Here is a 19,092-nt window from a genome sequence, read left to right on the forward strand (position 1 = left end):
TGCTAGCTCCTCCTGATGCACATAGATGGCAGGAACCAGTGCAAACTGGTGTCTCTCTTCTTATGATTCTAGGGTAGAATATTTGTCTTTCTGGGGTGTTTTCCATTATGTGCTAAAATGCCCAGATGAAAGCCCGAGATCAGCCAGTAATAGAACACTCCAATTAATATTTCTTATGAGGAATTAGTTCCCAAACTGTTAGTCTTTCTCAACAAATAAAAAGAGGCTGAGGCATCTTGAAGACTAATAGATTTATTGTGGCATAAGCTTTTGGGAACTAGAGCACATTTCAAATGGACAGGGACAGTCACTAGGCAATCTAGGCAAACTAGGAGATTGTCTAGGGTGCCAGCCTTCTCGGGTGCTGAACTGGGCACCCCCCCCCCCCTCATGTGATCTGGTGACATTATCAGTGCAGATGGGCACCAGAAGTTGGCCTTGCCTTGGGTGTCAGACAGGCTAGGGTGGCCCTGCAGATGGATATCTGGTGCACACAAGATAACACCAGAGAGACATTCTGGGGGTCATGGGATCTATAGATCAATAGCTATACAGGTTGGGGAGTGTAAGGTGACAAAATCACTCTCCTTTTTTGTCCAAGGAACTGCATTAATGGAAGAAGCAGGAAGGCCAATTTTGCCCCCTCCATCCTCCCTACTGCAGTCTCCTGACCGATGCAGGATTCTATAAATCCCTGAAATCTAGTTCTAGAGTTCAATAGGGACTGCTGAGGGGAGGGAAATGTGTCAAAGATCCATACTGTTTCTAGACATAAATTAAAATGCAGCCTAATTACTGTCATTGTCAAGTCACAGCCAATTTATGGCAACTTCATAGGGTTTTCAAGGCAAGAGACATTATTTATTTCATTTCATTTATTTATTTCTGTCAATTTATAGCCCATCCTATCCCATAACTGGCTCAGGGCGGGTTCCAACATAATAAAACAATCAAGCCAGCAATAAAACAGAATCAAACAATTAAAAACATTCAGAGATTATTTGCCATTGCCTGCCTCCATGTAGTGACCCTGGACTTCCGTGGTGGCCATTCATCCAAATACTGACCAGGGCCAACCCTGCTTAGCTTCTGAGATCTGGCTAGCCTGGGCTATCCAGGTATTGACTACTAATTATAGATATTAAAAATATAAGCTTGTTAAGGGTTCACTGATGTAAGATTTTTGTACTTTATATCGGGCAGAGGGAAAGTAGCACAGAATTGCTTTGCAAGTGGCTCCCCAAAAGTACAGTAAGTTTAGACACTTCAAAAAGTTTTAAGAACGACTGCTCTAAAGGATAGCCTCTCAAAAGCAGTCATCAAGACAAGCTGGAGTAGAAGAAAAAGGAGTGGGCTAAGTGTCAGAAGGAAGAGAAGGCAGCATGGTATAGCCCGGTCTCATCAGATCTTGGAAGCTCAGAAGGCCAGTACTTGGAAGGGAAACCATCAAGGAAGGCTCTGCAGAAACATAACATCCTCTCCACCCCTCACCCCCGCTTATCACATCTTAGAAGCTCCTTGTTGGAGTTGCTGTAAGTAGGCTGCAACTCTGTGGCACTTCACACACACACACACATGTCAGAAGTGATTGGAGATGGTTTCAGCAGGAAAGAGAAGAACGATGAGCATCATAGCTGTTATGAGGGGCCCGAAACCTGTCTTTAGACCAAAAGTCTTGTGGTGGCAGCAAATCTAGCATTACCACATACCTTTCTCCTGTCTTCAGAGACAAGTAAATGAAATTGTCTTTTCTCTCTCTCCTCTGCCCCCCCCCCCAATAATGGAATGTTGTTTTGATTGTGGCAACAGAAAATGCTACTAATAAAATACATGTAAATTAAAATAAATATAATATATGTTGTGCTCATTGACTCCTGTGTGGTGAAACAAGAATCTGCAATTAGAAGAATTGTTAGTGGGGTAGCCACACCCTATTTCAAAAAAGCTGGTGCAAAGTCAATCAATGACTGTTGTCTGAAGGCAACGTTGTAGCCAGATGTTTCTGTGTCCTGGGGGAAATTGTCTATCCCTACCTCTTTGTTTTTAAGGAGGAGGGAATTAAATATATATGTAGATTTTCATTTCTTTCCATCTCAGCCTTCCCCACCTCTACCCTTTGTCACCATACTGTAACCCTTTCCCTGTACTAAAAAAGACACAACAGATTAGGGCACAGCTGGAGGTGGGTGTACATCGTTTCTGAGTTAGCCAAGCTGCCCCTCCGTTCCTCGCAGAATGTCAATCAGTATTCAAGTTCCACTAAGTTGTCAAGACAGTAGAAAGGCTGTGGGATGGGGTTCCCAAGTCACAGCTGGTGTTTTCCAAGTGCGCTTCCGATTGTAGTTGCAGTTCTTGCACAAGCGATTCAAGTCTCCTGGCAATCTCGGACTCATCAGACAACAAGAGGATGGTTTATAATTTACACCCTTCGCTCGGATAAGGCCAGCCTCTCCCTTCCTGCGTAACAGACGGGGGCCTCCATTCCTGCGTCTGTTCCTTCGCCGGGGGAGATAACGATCAGCGGGCTTTGAAGCAGCAACAGCAGCAGCAGGTGGAGCGCGCAATAGTTAAAAAGAACACCGCGCGCGCGCAGGACAACGCCAGAGACACTTTGATGTGTTCCTTGGGACTGAGTCCCGAGCCAGCGAGCAGGAGGAGGTGGGAAAGGGCGTGGCTTGGAGCAGGAGCGGCAACTGGAGCGTCAGGGCTGGAGTTCCGCGGGCAGCCCTTAGGAGGCGCTTTGGCGCTCCTCGCACAGGAGAAGCGCTTTCTAACTTCCGAACCAGTCCGGAGGTGCTCGCCGAAAGCGCTTGGTGGCTGCTGCCTCCTCCAACTCTTCCCGGGCTAAGGTGCTGTGAGGCGGGCCAGTGCGCGCGGCATGGAGAAAGGGGGCTTGAGGAGGCTCGGCAGGCTCTTCCACAAGAGCGAGTCGGAGGACTCGGAGCCGGACACGAGCCGGGAGACGCCGCTCCCCTCGCCGTCTCCTCAGGACAAGCGGCAGCATCGCCACAACAGCCCCCCGGCCGGCGGCGGAGAACGCAAGAAACGCTCGGCGTTTGGCAACTGGCGCTTGAAGAAGAAGCACCACAAGGAGCGCCAGGCCACGGCGGCCGAGGCCAGCAGCGGCAGCCAGCTCAGCGCCCCGGCGTCTCCCTCGCTCTCCCTGGCGTCCAGCGTCACGGCCACCGCTTCCGAGCCCACCACCCCCACAGACAGGTAAGCGCCCAGCCACAGGGGCTGCCTCCGGCTCCTCCCGCCCGCCTGCCCGCTCTCCAGCAGCGAAGGGAGCTCTCCCGCCTTTCCTGGACGGAACAGAAGCCCCCCCCGCCCCCGGGCAGACAGGTGCCGCCGGCCTTCCCGCCCGCACACTAGCCGAGCGCGCCGGTTGGCCCCCGTGAGGTGGGACTTGCCAAAAAACGCCGAGAAGAAAGCGCAGGACAGCTCCCTTCCGCGCGGCTTAAAGGCGCAGCGCTCCTATTATTATTATTATTATTATTATTATTATTATTATTATTATTATTATTGTCTCCGACGCTGCTTATTCAGGAAAGTTGGCTTTGGGATTACTTTGTCTTGGCAGTGGCTGTCTCATCGTGTACTACAGCCTCTCCCACTGCTCCTTAATTTGCTCTAGGGTTACCCGCTGGCATCATACTTGTGACCCAAGTGCAAAGCTGTTACGATGCCCCGCTGCGTTTAAAGTGCTATTTCGCAGTTACATATCATAGGACCCATCCCACATTTAACAGTGGTCCTTCTTCAGTGGCATTTTCAGAAAGGCTGTGTAAAGTGCTGAACTGTAAAGAAAAGTTTCTCATGGGAAGTTAAGGAAGAACTTTTCACCTTACGTTTGTCAGGCTAGCAATTATGTGGTTCCCCTCCTTCCTCCTCCCATCCTTTCATCTTAGAACAGGCAGAAGACTTTTATTTTGGCTGGCTTTGGGTAGGTTAAGAATGAAATGAAAATCGGGTTTGAATATCTGCGAGGTTCTTGTGTTGGGGTGGGGAGGCTGCCCAGTTTGAGCAGAGTGCAGAATGGTGTGAACCATAATCCAAGTTAATATGTATGTTCAGCACATGATATCACTAGCTTAATGTAAGAATTACTTGGCTACATCAGACCCATGTTCAACTGGCCCAGTATGGGTGCTGATAGTGATGCACCTATTTTGTGTTGATTGTAACTAGCTCTGAGGGATATTTTGTCTGAACATAGAGGTTTCATTTAGGTATCATGGCTTATCAGCACTAACTATGAATGTGGCTAATGCTTAAGTAAGGTAGTGGCCCTTACTACATCCTGTGATAATAAATTCCAGATAGGTTAATTAGGCATCACTCAAAGTGCTTCTGTTTGTGCTTGAATCATTTGCTAATCAGTGTCATTGTCTGCTGTGTGAAATGATAGCAACCAGGGTGCTATGTATCTTGGGCAGTACAGTCTCTTCTGCATTAAGCTTCAAGTGTGTTAATAACCTAGTCCTAACCACATTTACTTGAAAGTGAATCCTGTTAAAATCAATATAGCTTATTCTTGGATGTTTAATAATCAGTTTGCTATGTTAATATTCAAGGGGACATAAAAATAGAATTCAAAACAATTAAAACTTTTAAAACACAATAAAAGGAAAATTAAAAATCAGAATAACAGCTGTCTTGCTGAGGACAAGCAGTTTGTTTATCAGATCAGTTCTGGGTCTACAGACCACCTGGAACTCCTATGTATGTTTGCCACCTTAGTGCTGTGGAAAATGCCAAGATATACATAATATGCATTTTTTATGGGTGTTTCTGAAACTGAGTGGGAGATTTTTGAATAAACAATGCATTGGTTTGAGCATTGTTCTTTGAAGATGATTGCTACCAATAAATATAGGGACTAAAGCTAGGTGTATTGAGAATGGAAGATGATGTGGCAGTCAGTTATTCTATGAATCAGTAAATATTCTTATCACAACAATTATGCTCCACATGCTGTCTTCCCTACTCAGTGTTTGTTTTTCTGATATGATGAACTTCCTCCTTTTGTGCCTTTGTATCTCATGCTGAACAGCTGCTACTGAATGTTCAAGCCCTCCAGGTACGTTTACCCTGTACTTTAGAGAGCAGAATCAGCCTCATGATGCTGCCAGCCAGAGTGGTGTAATGGCATTGGGCTCCAAGAGAAGAAACTCAACACCCTGCTCAGCACAAAGCTCACTGGCTGGGTTTGATCAAACCATTATTTTCCAGCTTCATTTACCTTACAAGATAGTTATGAGGTTAAAATGCTGCTCTGATTTTCCTGGAGGAAGGGCAAAATACACATTTAATAGGTTTTAAAAGATTTTTTTTGTTTTGTTTTTTAAATGTGTGTGCATGCACCTGGAAGTCATGGTGACCTCTGGTGAATGATCCCTACCAGGGGGCCTGGAGGATATTTAGGGAGGTAGCTGAATAAAGCCTGCTTCTGGCTCTGGTATTCCAATGAAGACTCCCATCCAAGTACTTGCCAGAATCAACCCTGCATAGCTTTGGAAATCTGACAAGATCAGGCTTGCATCAGCTATCCATATCAGGGTCATTTAACAGACAAATTGGACAGGTAAGAAGTCACATGGAATGCTGGCTTATTACATTTGGGTTTCATTTCTGCCAGTGCTTCCACATTAGTAATACAGATACACAATTTTTGAATCCTTAAATCTTTGGTGGAATCAGTCAGTGACTCACAACAGGAACTATATCATAACCAATGTGCCCAGAAATATTTGAGGCTGAGAAGAAACAATTTCAGATAGGAACCACAACTGTTTTTGTTAAAGTGAATTTCTTAAAATGAAGTTTGTTTTCAAAGTTAAAACATGTTTGTCATATTTAGAAGTCCGAAAATCCACATCTAACATAGGTGTATTGTAGCAGAAAATCTGTCTGCAGGAAGCAATTAGTGGTTTTGGTTCAGTGACAGATTAGGCCAGAGGCAGAATCAGGAAAAACAGCATTTTTTTTCAGATCATGCATGCATGAGGTCAAACTGAGGGGCTAATGCCCAAAGGTCAGTCTGAACAGTGGTACATGAAAGTACATGAGGTTTTATAGCTTACATTGGTCATACATCATGCAGGATAATACATCATACAGGAATAGGGTGGAGACCCGCACTTGATTGGTGCACCTCTGGTATATGGTATCTTATTGCCATACATGGGGTGATTCCTCATTAGCCTTTGCTCCGGCCTCAGTGCTTTGTTTTCCCTGGGGCAGACGTTGGTTTCCACATCTCTTGACCTGGGGCGTCAGTTTGACCCACCACTAAAGCAGTGTCACCCTGCATCTAGGAGATCGTCATTTTGTGAGAAGTTTATTTTTGATGCGGTTTCAGGGCTCGAAATTTATGTGCGGAACTCATGCCAATGCGCTATCAAACTTCTTGCATCAGTAGAACACACCCACATAATTCCACGTCTATGATTCCGCCCAGTTATTTGTCATACTTCCTTAATTTTACTCCCTTTGAAAATTATCCAATATTTTCCTGAAATAAAGTAATTTTTTTAAACAAATCACGTTTTGCGTTACAACACAAAAAATATATAATGATGTAACGCAATTTTCTTTTACTGAATACATCCCCTGCTTCCACCCACCCCCATTCTTTATGGTATTCCACATGATTTTGATAATGTGTCATTGCATTGTGATTACTTTCTTTCCCCCCTCTGATTAAAATCACTCCTGACTATTATAATTTTTTTTCAAACAAGATCGTTACAACGCAACTAAATAAATAGCGATGTTACACGAACTACTTTAAAGATGCACAATTGCCACCCTTTATTGATCCCCCCCTGGCATGGCCTCAAACAGGAACGGGAATTTGATTATGTTTATAAGTTTATATTTTTGATGGGTTGGGGAAACTTTCTCCCTTAACCCCTCGGCATAAATCTCCCCCCCACCACCTTCATGCATCTATATGTAATTTGTTATAGCTTTTAATGGAAAACTGTGCTTAACTTTCAGCATGTGTGGATAAAAATGGTGGATCACCGACTCAGATTTCCCATGGCTTAGATAACCTGCCAATGGCAGGGCGAAAGGAAAACACGTGGCTTTGCCAGTATTATGCCTCTGGCATTACGTTGTAACGCAAACAAAGACAATTGCGTTGTAACGTGAACATGCATGCATGTTTAAAAAAAAGGGAAATGTATGAGGCAGGGGGAAATTGCTACGATTGTGGGGGAAACTCCGGGAGCAGCAGTAATGTGGAATCAGAACACACGAAACAGATTGGGAATTGAATCTGGGAGAAATCCTCTAGTGTGGAATTGGGAAATCACACCCACATGGAACAACCACTGAGCAAAAGGGAGGCAAATGCCAAATGCAGAATCAGCCCTGGTCTTTACCTATTTACAGTCACATCACCTTTAACCACATTGTTCTTGTGGAACTGAAGCTAACCATTTCCCATGGCATCGGAGGCTTTCGGCCTGACCACACAACTAACTGACCACACAACTATCCTGTGCTAGCAAGCGTCACGTCATGGCCTCGCATGTTAAACCATCTCCAGGAATTTCTCCCGGGTTGCTAGATACTTACAGGTTCTGTTTTAGCAAGCTTCTGGCAAGCAGCTAAACATAGCTAACCACAAAGCTACTTTGTCTTTACCGTAGGCTAAAGCTTTGCTTCTCTTTTGCAAGCAGATAGACAGAGTTCACATCACACACAGTCTTTTGATTGTTTCTGTATTTCTGGCTTTAGGGGCCTTAATCAATTTCCCTTGATCAATTTACCTGGTCATTAATTTCATCTGCCACAGTATCTGTGCTTGTACAGCAAACAAAATTTTCCATGCAAAACATAGTTGAAAATATAATGTGACTTTGTGAAAATAACTGAAGGAACTTTGTTTTACTTAAATCTTATGCCTTTAGTAGTGAATAATCATTGCACGATGTGCTCTTCATAAAAATAACAGCTGACATTTTTATCGACACATTTCATGTGCCTGCCAGTTATTGTATTAAAGGTCATAACCCATAGTCACTTTAAGCCTCAGGTGGAAAAAGACTACAGTGGAAACAGAAGTTCATAAAATGTAGTTAAACCACTTGTCAGGAGTTGTCTTTCTTCTGCTCTTTTAGATAATTAACTGTATCAATCACTATTTCAGTGTCTCTATAGCTAAATATGACAATTCTTACATGTTTACACTTTAATAAATATAATTAATTTCAGTAGGATTTCAAAGTAAGTACCTTGTATAGAACAGTAGCTTAGTCTTCAGATAGTTCTGCTTTTCCTTTCTATTCCTAGAATAGGTCTATGCTATTTGTGACAAATCCAGATGAATAGTACAGTTTTTTTTAAAAAAAATTGTTTCTGAGTTTGTATTTTTAATTTACAGTGCCATCCTTAAGAACATAAGAGAAACCATGCTGGATCAGGCCAATGTCCCATCCAGTCCAACACTCTGTGTCACACAGTGGCCACACAACTATCCTATGCTAGCAAGCGTCACGTCATGGCCTCAGTCATGGGGAGAAAGTTTCCCCAACCTATCAAAAATATAAACCTATACACACACACACACACACACACTGTGGCTAATAGCCACTGATGGACCTCTGCGCATATTTTTACCCAATCCCCTCTTGAAGCTGGCTATGCTTGTAGCCGCCATCACCTCCTGTGGAAGTGAATTCCACATGTTAATCACCCTTTGGGTGAAGAAGTACTTCCTTTTATCCATTTTAACCTGACTGCTCTGCAATTTCATTGAATGCCCACGAGTCCTTAGCAAAGTTGCACCCTTCTAAGCCAATGATTCAATAGATTTAAAAGGGTGTAACTCTGTTTAGGATTGCACTGTTAGGCCTGTTAAAGTGCGTGGAGCCAAGCAAATGTAAATGGAGTTGCATCTCTTTGAAATGCTTACAAGTATCAGACAGCATCATCTTTCCATATGGCTTTACATTTGTTAACATTTTTAAATGGCTAGAAGTAGATCAGTAAAATTTAATACTTGTTTAGTTACATATCATTATCATAAATAGTGGAATGAGCATGCCATAAATTTTATGCTGCTGTTACTCATGGGTGTCCCCTTACAACACCAGCATGATGATTGTTTCGACTACAGTATTTTATCATGTAGATTTGTGCAGTTGTCCATTTGCAATAAAAATATCAGCATTGCCACTAACCCAGAAGTAAGGACTTTCACCTTCATTTAAGATATATTGTGGAGATCAGTCAGGTTGAGAATATTGTGCTTTTGCACCTCCCTTTTTTTTAAAAAAAAAGCAAATATTCCTGTGACTCAGGGGTTTTTTAGTGCAGCCTCAAAGAACTGAGGTTTAAAAATAAAACCAAGCTTCTTCCTGGCAGAATGCAAATCAGGTTTAGAAGTAACAACATGCAAAGTCATGTGTTATGAATGAAAATATTTGTTGTGTTGGGTTTCTTTTCTTTGGCCCAACACACACACACACATTTTACTGTAGATTTTCAAAGCAGTAAGCCTTTAATCTTGATTTAAGATTCTGTGCCCACTTTATGCCCCATTCTTTTTCCTCTGGTGTATTTATTCTGCAGCTACAATTTTAAAAACACACTTTTCTAAATTGGGGTGGAACAACACTTGTAACATGTGGGGAGGGGGGGCGTCCAAAGTGTTTTTTTTAAAAAAAATACACAATTGCACTGTTATAGCTCTGCAGTTGTGTCTAGCAAGTGCTTCCCATTTAAACCCTTGTGGTTCCAGTTTGTGCATGTATTTTAGTGTTACCTCATTGACTGAAAGCGAACAGAAAGGAATGCAAGCAAAGAGGGGGGGGGGGAAACCATGTTAAAATTGACAAAACTTTTTTTGAAATTGACAAGCAACCTGGAAGCCCTGTTTTCCATATTGTTGAGTACTAGGGGGTTCTTTGCTGTGTTATCAGCCATTGTGAAAAATGGGAGTCACATGATCTCATAATAGGAGAACATGTTGAATGTTCAGAATACATGGTAGAACCCACCAACACTGGCATTGCAATTTGTGATCGTTGGCAGTGTGTGTGTGCGCCTGTGCAAAGTCACTTTGCACCATACCAGACTTTTGAACAGCTGTGATGGGAGTATTAAAAGTACACCCATGACAACTTCTGTCTATGAGAACATAAGCCCTCCTGTATCAGGCAGAAGACCATCTTGTCTCGTGTGCTGTTTCTCACACTAGCCAACCAAATGTTTCTAGAAAGGTCAGAGCAGGGACCAAAGCAACAATATTTACCTGCTACTGCCTCCCACAGCAGGTAGGGTTCAGAGGTATACTTCTCTGAACAACAAAGTTTTACCTTGCCATCACCCTAGTAGTTGTTGATAGACCAATCCTCCATGAAGTTGTCTAGTCATTTTATATCACTGGCATTCACCAAACTGATTCTGCAGAGTAAACCCTAAAATGACAACTGGTACCCACCACACGCAACAAAGTTAAAAAGAAAACATTAATATTCTTTTATTTGGAATGTTATAGTTGCAGAATACAGACACTTCTCTTTCTAATTCCTTTATTTTTCAGTTTTGCTAGCTAGCCCAGATACTAACTCTCTGTCTTCTAGCTAACAAAGAATACAAAACTGGATGTGTTCTATTAGTCAAATAGATACAAGTAATATAGGGCCCTTTCACACCACCATTCTAAACTAGCTGCGATCCGTTGTTGGCCCAGTTCCGAGTAAGCAATGCAGGGATAGAGGTTTCATTCAGCAAATTTCATTCCATTAATGAGCTGCCTCTGAAGCAATGTGTTCATTTCAAATAGTGCCATGTTTTCTTCCCCACACACTCTTCTTCAAACTTTTTTTTTTTTAGTGTTCTACTCTAAGTGCTGTAGCTCTAGACCAAGATAGCACTTTAGTGCTACAGGGCCCATTGAGATGCCTTGACACCATTGAAATACATTGATATTGTGTCTATTGCTTCATGGATGCATGAGGATACAATCAAAATTTATGTGAGATGAACACAGTGCTTGCTGGATTCTCTCCCCACTCCCACCCCCCCACAAACTGTAAGGAGGTCAAGCATTTCCTGCTCCCTCCAAGCCACCTCCATTGCCTCACTCATCTTTCTCTCAGCTGACTGCATACCAACAAGACTAGTTTCACAGATATCCACACAAAATGCTCACCAACCTTCATTCCACAAAGAGAAGAAATTTGCCTTCCTGAGATATATACCTGAGATTCTCTTGGCAACAAGTCACTTACCAGCCAATCACATTTGGGCATTCATGGGCTGCATGGATGGGTGAACATCAGAACATTTGCTAAAAACACTTTTTGTAGCTCTTCTGTAACACCAATTACTGATACCATGAGTACCCACTGCCCAATAAGTTACATTTTTCTTCCTGTATCCATGTAACAACAGCCACAACCTCAACCCTGACCAGGCTCAGTATCCTTCAAAATCTCAAGGTATTTCCCAACCTAGACCTGGCAACTCTAGGTCAGGTGGAACATCATGTCCAGTGGGCAGAGTCAGGCAAGTGACGTTACAGTTCTGCTAGCCTGCTGTTGTCAAGATGCTGCTCAAACACTGTCCAACAAACTTAGGAGTATCTGCCCTTTCTACTCACCCAGTAAGTGACAGAAGTAGGGCAAAGCTAAGGAGGGGGCGTGGCAGGAAGAGGGAGGACCACAGCAACATACCTGCACATCAAGGAGGGGAGAAGCACTGCCTTCTGCCTCTCTTGCTGGACAAGTACTTTTCTGCATACCAAGAGGAGTCTTCTCACTATACAGAAATCCATACATTGTCTGTAGGTGGCCATATTTTACTGCTCTGCTGATAAGCGCAGGACCAGCAAGTCTGGTAGCAGAAGAAATGACTAGTTGGGGATCGGCAAAGAATAAAGAATTAGGAATTATTTACCTACAACAAGTAGCATAACATTGCTAAATGCTAGAACTACATGATTAAGTTTCTGCAGCTGTAACTCTCAGTAATCTAGTGCTGTAATGCAGTTGGCCTGATAGCTGAGCACTGGGGCTAAGAGAGGAGGAAGCTGCTTATTTTGTCTGATCCTGAGCAATATAATTGCTGTTCAAATTCTCACAACATTCCATGGCTCCCCTGAGGCCACTGCCTCATGAGGTGATATTGAAGCTCTCCGAATGCTACTCCGCTCAGCTGGACAGCATGAACACAGAGATCCGGATCCGCTGGCTGCAGATTGTCGTCCGCAATGACTACTACCCCGACCTTCACAAAGTACGGCTCCTGAGCAATATAATTGCTGTTCAAGTTCTCACAACATTCCATGGCTCCCCTGAGGGCAATGAACATGCTCAGTGATAGTCATATTTTAAATCACTCTGTTGTTAGGTGTTTTTAGTAGCCAGTAAAGGGTAGTGGGTGAAATGTCAGAGGGAGACCTAGGTTCAAATTTTCTCTCTGCCTTAAAGCTCATTGGGTAATCTGGGACAAATTACTGTATTAAACAAACCTGCACGTGTGTGCGTGCCATTATTTGAAATTAGAGTTGTCACCCTCCAGGTAGAGCCTGGAGTTCTCGCAGATTTACCTTCAATTCCCCGTGGCACAGAGTGTTAAAGCTGCAGTACTGCAGTCCTAAGCTCTGCTCACGACCTGAGTTCGATCCCTGGCGGAAGCTGGGTTTTCAGGTAGCCGGCTCGAGGTTGACTCAGCCTTCCATCCTTCCGAAGTTGGTAAAATGACTGCCCAGCTTGCTGGGGGGAAAGTGTAGATGACTGGGGAAGGCAATGGCAAACCACTCTGTAAAAAAGTCTGCCATGAAAACGTGAGAGCAACGTCACCCCAGAGTCGGAAACGACTGGTGCTTGCACAGGGGACCTTTCCTTTTCTTTTCAATTCCTCTGAAGAAAATGGCAGCTTTGGGAAAAAGATTCTGTGGCAGCACATCCCTTCCCAAATTCTGCTTTTCCCAAGATCTACTTCAGATTTTCAGAAATTTCCCATCCCAGAGTTGGCATCCCTGTTTCAGTCAATATGACTACTGTTGGATTTTACTGGCCCCACAGTTCTGAAAATGGAGGGACCTGAGGCTACTTTTGGCAGCACGGACAATGGTTTTTGCTGATTCCCTCCTCTGGCTGCAGTCCACTGAGCCCCCTCCCCCTTATAGAGATAAATGAACCCTTAGAAGCAGCAGGGGGGGGCAAAGGTGTACTTCTCTTCTGAAAAACTTAAGTGTCTTTAGGTTTTCAAAATGTGTGCTGAATTCAGGCCGCTGTTTTGTTTGGTGTATTATATGCTAAGTTGCAAAGTTTTCATGATGCTTGCTAATGAAGAAGAGAGGAAAAATAACCCCGTAACAAGCTTCTGTTAGTCTGCCCCCCAAAATGCTACCTATTACAAATGCCTTCAAGCACCGTTCCCATACTTTATTGATGAATGTATTACAGAAGTATATTGTGAAAATAAGTAAAAGAACTATCAATATAAGTATGTGAAGTATAAATTGTGAAGTAATTTGATTTCTTCCACTGGTAGACTAAGGTTTGTTCATGTTTGGATTTAACGTGTTTGTTTCAGTAGATCCCATTGTTACAGCCCATAAAATTAGTCTTTGTCTTCATGCCAAACTGCTATGTGTGACCTTTTTCTGTTATGGTCAAATGTTAGTCTTTTTGCAGTAATTGTTCAGGGCATGGATAAAGTAAGCTGGCACAAGCTTAAACAGGTACAGAAATAATACTAGGCTGCAACCCTGCTGTATTAAAAGCAATGGGAGTTCCACTGTTGCCTCCAGTAGGAACGTGACTGCTACCTAAAAATGCCAACGCTTCCTTAAGAACCCAGCAGATCATGCTTTTATTTTTGGTAACCAAACTAGGAAATTATTGATCAGGACTAGGCTTGCCAATCCCCAGGTCCCAGCAGGGGTTCTTCCGCTTTCCCAGGCTCCTACCCGCCCCCAGTCAGCTGGCCGGAGGGGGGAAGCCTTGCTCCCAGAGCACCATGCGCCTTTCCAGCTCCAGAGGCTCCAGTCTCTGATTGAAAGGCTTCCTCTTGGGATGGTGTGTCTGTGTTACTTTGAAGAAATTGGCAGCAACTCGTGAGTAGAGAGGCCAATCCCTCGCTTCAGTAAGGGGGGGGGAGGGAAACGTCTGCCGAGCACTTCATTATTCCCTATGTGGAGATCGATTCTCATAGGGTATAATGGGGAATTGATCTGGAGGTTTCGGCGGCTCTGGGGGAGCTGTTCTTTGATGTAGAAGCACCAAATTTTCAGTATAGTATCTAGTGCCTCTCCCCAAAGTACCCCGCCAAGTTTCAAAACGATTGGACCAGGGGGTCCAATTCTATGCACCCCAAATAAGGTGCCCCTATCCTTCATTATTTCCTATGGAAGGAAGACATTTAAAAAGGTGTGCTGTCCCTTTAAATGTGATGGCCAGAACTCCCTTGGAGTTCAATTATGCTTGTCACACCCTTGTTCCTGGCTCTGCCCCCAATGTCTCCTGGCTCCACCCCCAAAGTCCTCAGATATTTCTTGAATTGGACTTAGCAACCCTAATCAGGACATTCTGCTGATTTAATTCCAGCTTCCATGTCATTTTTGCTGTACAATTCAGTACCACATAGAACAGCAGTTTACTCCACTGGGGGGAAAAATACAGGAATACATATACATTCCCATGAGGCTGTTATGTTAGTCTACTATAGCAATATCAAAGGGAAATTTTATGGCACCTTAAAGACTAACCAGTTTACCATAGAATAAGATTCTGCAGTACACTTCATCAGATACATGAAGTGAAAGTAGAAAAAAGTTTGAGTCCAGTGGTAGCTTTAAGACCAACAAGATTTTATTCAAGGTATAAGCTTTCGAGTGCATGTACACTTAATCAGATACCCAGAATTAAATGTTGTTTAAAATTTGAACTTTAATAAGAACATTTTTCTTCAGTCCAACATGACTACCTACCTGAATCTATGAAGTGAAAGTGTCACCTTTGTTTAAGCAGTGAACTACTATAATTAAACCAATTGATAACTTTTGTTATTTCAGACTCAATTTTAGTTCTTATTTACAACATTTTTAATCTGCTTTTCTCTAGTCATAGAACCTATGCAAATTGTGGTGATAATTCAGCCTTCCAACTTTTGTAACCTTTCTTCAAAACATGCCCAGCCCAGCCCAATGTGGGGTTGACTGCAGCAAACTGCTGTGAGTGGGCAGCATCTGTTCTAACCCAGCCAGCAGGCAGGCAGGAATGGTACATAGTCTGTGATCAACAGAGCCTCACTGTGACTTGCCTTTGTTGAAAAATCATGACTTTTAGGTCAGCAGTAGAATGAAATGTTCTCCAACTGGCTTCTGAATGTGGCAATTTTTATGTCAGATTTGTGTCCATTTATTCTTTTCATAAAGACTGATTTGTTTGTCCTGTGCAGAGGAACAGGTGAATAAACCCTGATGGTATGGCTGATAGTGTTGTAGAGGACAAAATCTGCCATCTCCATTTGGTTGAGGCAGAAACTTTGCTTTTCTGTCTGATGGAATGGACTCTAGAAACCATGAACGTTTATTCTGAAGTAAATTCGTTAGTCTATAAAGTACCATAAAGCTTTGTTTTGTTTAGGAATCCATATTGTTCCTGAATAAAAATAACCCTGAAGTTGGAATTACTGGAATAGTTTTTTTAAAATGCTACTATGTTTATTATAGAAAGAGCCCATGGCTCAGAGTGGTAAAGCTGCAGTACTGCAGTCCTAAGCTCTGCTCACGACCTGAGTTCGATCCGGTGGAAGCTGGGTTCAGGTAGCCGGCTCCAGGTTGACTCACCCATCCATCCTTCTGAGGTCTGTAAAATGGGTACCCAGCTTGCTGGGGGGAAAAGTGTAGATGACTGTGGAAGGCAATGGCAAACCACCCGTAAAAAGTCTGTTGTGAAAACGTTGTGAAAGCAACGTCACCTGAGTCGGAAATGACTGGTGTTTGCACCTTTACTTTTTAAATGTTTATTATAATGTTACTAAATATAAGTTCAGTCAAGCTGAATCAGACCATTGAATCCCACATTTTCGTTTCCAACAGTAGCTAGTTGAATTCTACAGGGAACCCCTGAGCTAGGGAACCCTGTTTATAAAAACCCTGACAATCAGATTCTGCCTCTGGACTCAGAGACTACATTTTGCTACCAAAGCCTATCCTCTGTGAATTCATTGTAATCCTGTGGTAATCAGCATTCCTCATGCCAGTGAGTTCCATAAGTTACCTACTTGTGTGGTTTTGTTCTGTTATTGCTTTGCAATTGCTCTGATTTTCATTGAAAGCCCCATGGGGTTGAATGGAGGATTGCAACTTTACAAATAAAAAATAAAGGGGGGGAATTAAAATCCCAGCTATTCTATCAAAAATTGGGAAGGAACAGCTATAAGAACTATCTTGATTCTAGTTCATGAGATCATTACTATGATTTGAAATAGAGGAAGTGTCCAAGAAAGTATCAATAAGGTTCTAAAATCCAAACAGGGGGAAAGAGAAGATGAGGATATGTTCAAAGAGTGGTAAAATTAGTACAAATTGACCACTGACTTCTAGCCATTATGGCAAAGTCTCCTATTAAGTTACTCAGCGGGTAGCACTGAAATACATCCCTGCATTTATATGTGTAGTAATAGCACACTTGTTGGTCCTGAGTACAGAATAATATTACTTTGTAAATGCTTTAAAACTGAAAAACAAAATCCTTCCTCCAACCCCCCCCCCCCCCCAACAAACAACAACAACAAAAAACACTGAGGATGCTCATTGATTTCCAGGGGAAAAAACTGAACTTCAGTTTAAGGGAGGATGAAAGAAAAACAGAAGTGGGAAGGAAAGTGACCTGTTCAAAGTTCAGTTTGCAGAATCAAATAATAACTCCTTATGCATTGTACCATTTCAGTTTATGAGGTGTGTGTGCTTCTAAGGTAGAAACAAAAACTTTCTTGCATATAGAGAAGTACTATTCACAACTTACCTGTTCCATAGACCACAAATGCACCAGATGGGATGCCTGACATGAGGGTGAACTGTTGCCATATTTGCACCTGCACTAACAATTCATACTGTTTGACTTGGGGGGGGGGGTTCTACTGTAACCCATTTGAATTCTAGTAAAACCCTGATACTGGAGTGTCAAAGTTATGGCCTATGGGATGCAACTGGCCTGTCCAAGGTTTTAATGAGGTGGCTCTTTTCTCCCCTCTCCTTCCCCTCCTGTCCTCACCCTTTGAAGCTCCAAGGCTGCCAGTTCCCAGCTCCTTCTGCCTTGTCTTTGCCTGCTTCAATAGGGCTTGCAAAGCTGCAAAGAAAATGCAGAATGGATTTTCCAATAAGGTCTCTGTGCACTGTATTTCCTTGCAACTTTGTCTGTAGGCTTGCCAGTCCCCAGGTCCCAGCGGGAGATTCCCCGGTGTTTCAAGCTTCTCCCCACCAGCAGCCAGCTGGCTAGTGGGGAGGAAGCCACACCTCAACAGCTACCATGTGCCTTTCCACCTCAGAAGGCTAGAAGAAGCTTGCTTGCTTTTTGGAAGGTGTATGTGCCTTTAAAATCTCTGTAGGAGCCAGACTGAATGGGGGTGTGGTGAGCCAGCAGAACACTGTGGCTGTTCCCATTGAGCTGTGAAAAAGGAAGGGAAACCAGCACAGTCCCTCCATTTTACATTCGTTTCAGAAGTCATTTGCACAGTAAAATAGTCAGTAAAGAATAAACTAGAACCTTTGGTCCCTGTGTTAATCTGAAGAACTTGGTCAAATATACAGCAGATGGTTATGTTCAGGCCTCATTTTGGGCAGGAGCCCACAGGAGCAGAGCCCTGGAACCTCTAAATTTTTATTGTGCTCTTTCTTTCTTACTCCCCCTTCCCAATACTTGCTTCTGAGCTCAATTGTTTAAATCCCCTGTAAGAATTTTGCTGAGCTCTAATATCTGACAAACTTTCTAATATTTTCCCCCACAAAAAATGGGAAAATAACCAAAACATATAAAGCAGATAGATGGAAATCTTCATCATGCCACTGTGGCCACATAGGAGAAAGTAATTTAAAAAGTATGATGGGTGTAAGGTTTTATGACAATTATAATTCAAGAAACATTGTAAGGCAGATGATGAGCTGATATAATTTAGTACACTTTCCGGTGATGTCAGGGGTGTGTGTTATATGCAAATAAGCTATGCTAATGAGTTGTGCTAATGAGCTCTTTTTCTACAGAATGACCCCTGGTTACATTCAACAGTTCCTCTGAGTAAATTCCCCAGTGAGATCACAAAAGTGTAGGATTGTAAAATGTTTATTTGACTACTTTGTGAATGTGTGTGTGTGTGTGTTCATTTTTATTTAATGGAAGTGCAGCTGCTGGGGGACAAGGAAATGAAGACTGTGTTCAAGGGAACTGCACTGCTGTATTTTTATTTATTTATTTTAGGGAATAGGAACGTCTCCTGGCTCCACCCCCAATATCCACAGATATTTTCTGAGTTAGAGGTGGCAATCCTGTTTGTCTATGATGCAATGTATTTCAGTGGAGTGAGCTCAAGTTCTTTCACTTTCCAGTGTTTGTATGGCCTGTTGAAGCTGTTGCTTGCTGGAGTTGTCTCCTTGCAAATAAAGGGTTGATGCTTTGACCAGGTTGTCTCTGCTGAACGGACCTTAGAACTGATGCCTAGTGAGTACTCTTACCAGCGAACCCAGAGCTAAAAGGGGATACAACACTAAAGAACCATTGCCAATTTGAGTAGACCTGGGGGAGATGGGGAAGAAGCTTGCAATGCCCAGCCATTTCATGTTTTCCTAGACTCAGAGCATTTTATATTTTTAGTTTATATTTTTAGCTTCTGCTGTGATCCTTGTGCTTTTTCTTGATGTTTTGTTTTAAAAATTGCATTGCCAAATCCTACTATTCCCCCACCTTTCAATTTTAAACAAAATATAGCAAGAGCTTTAAGTATGTATGTATTTTAAGTAAAAAATTAATATATTTAATTGTGTTTGTCTGTGCCCTTTATAAAGTTTATATCTCCTTTACCTGGCATTACATTTTATGACTCATATGGCCCAGCCTCACAAAGTCT

At 42.7% G+C, this 19,092-nt stretch overlaps 1 protein-coding gene across 1 annotated transcript in view; it reads left to right on the forward strand.

Annotated features, from left to right (window-relative positions):
• Positions 1-2,763: 2,763 nt before the first annotated feature.
• Positions 2,764-19,092, forward strand: part of CRYBG1 (crystallin beta-gamma domain containing 1) — a 164,309-nt gene continuing 147,980 nt past the window's right edge. The window contains exon 1 of the mRNA XM_060237652.1: positions 2,764-3,216. Coding sequence (XP_060093635.1) covers positions 2,879-3,216 — 338 coding nt within the window. The 5' untranslated portion in view covers positions 2,764-2,878. The remainder of the gene's footprint in view (positions 3,217-19,092) is intronic.

The sequence above is a fragment of the Heteronotia binoei genome, chromosome 1 (assembly GCF_032191835.1).
Source record: "Heteronotia binoei isolate CCM8104 ecotype False Entrance Well chromosome 1, APGP_CSIRO_Hbin_v1, whole genome shotgun sequence".
Lineage (NCBI taxonomy): Eukaryota > Metazoa > Chordata > Lepidosauria > Squamata > Gekkonidae > Heteronotia > Heteronotia binoei.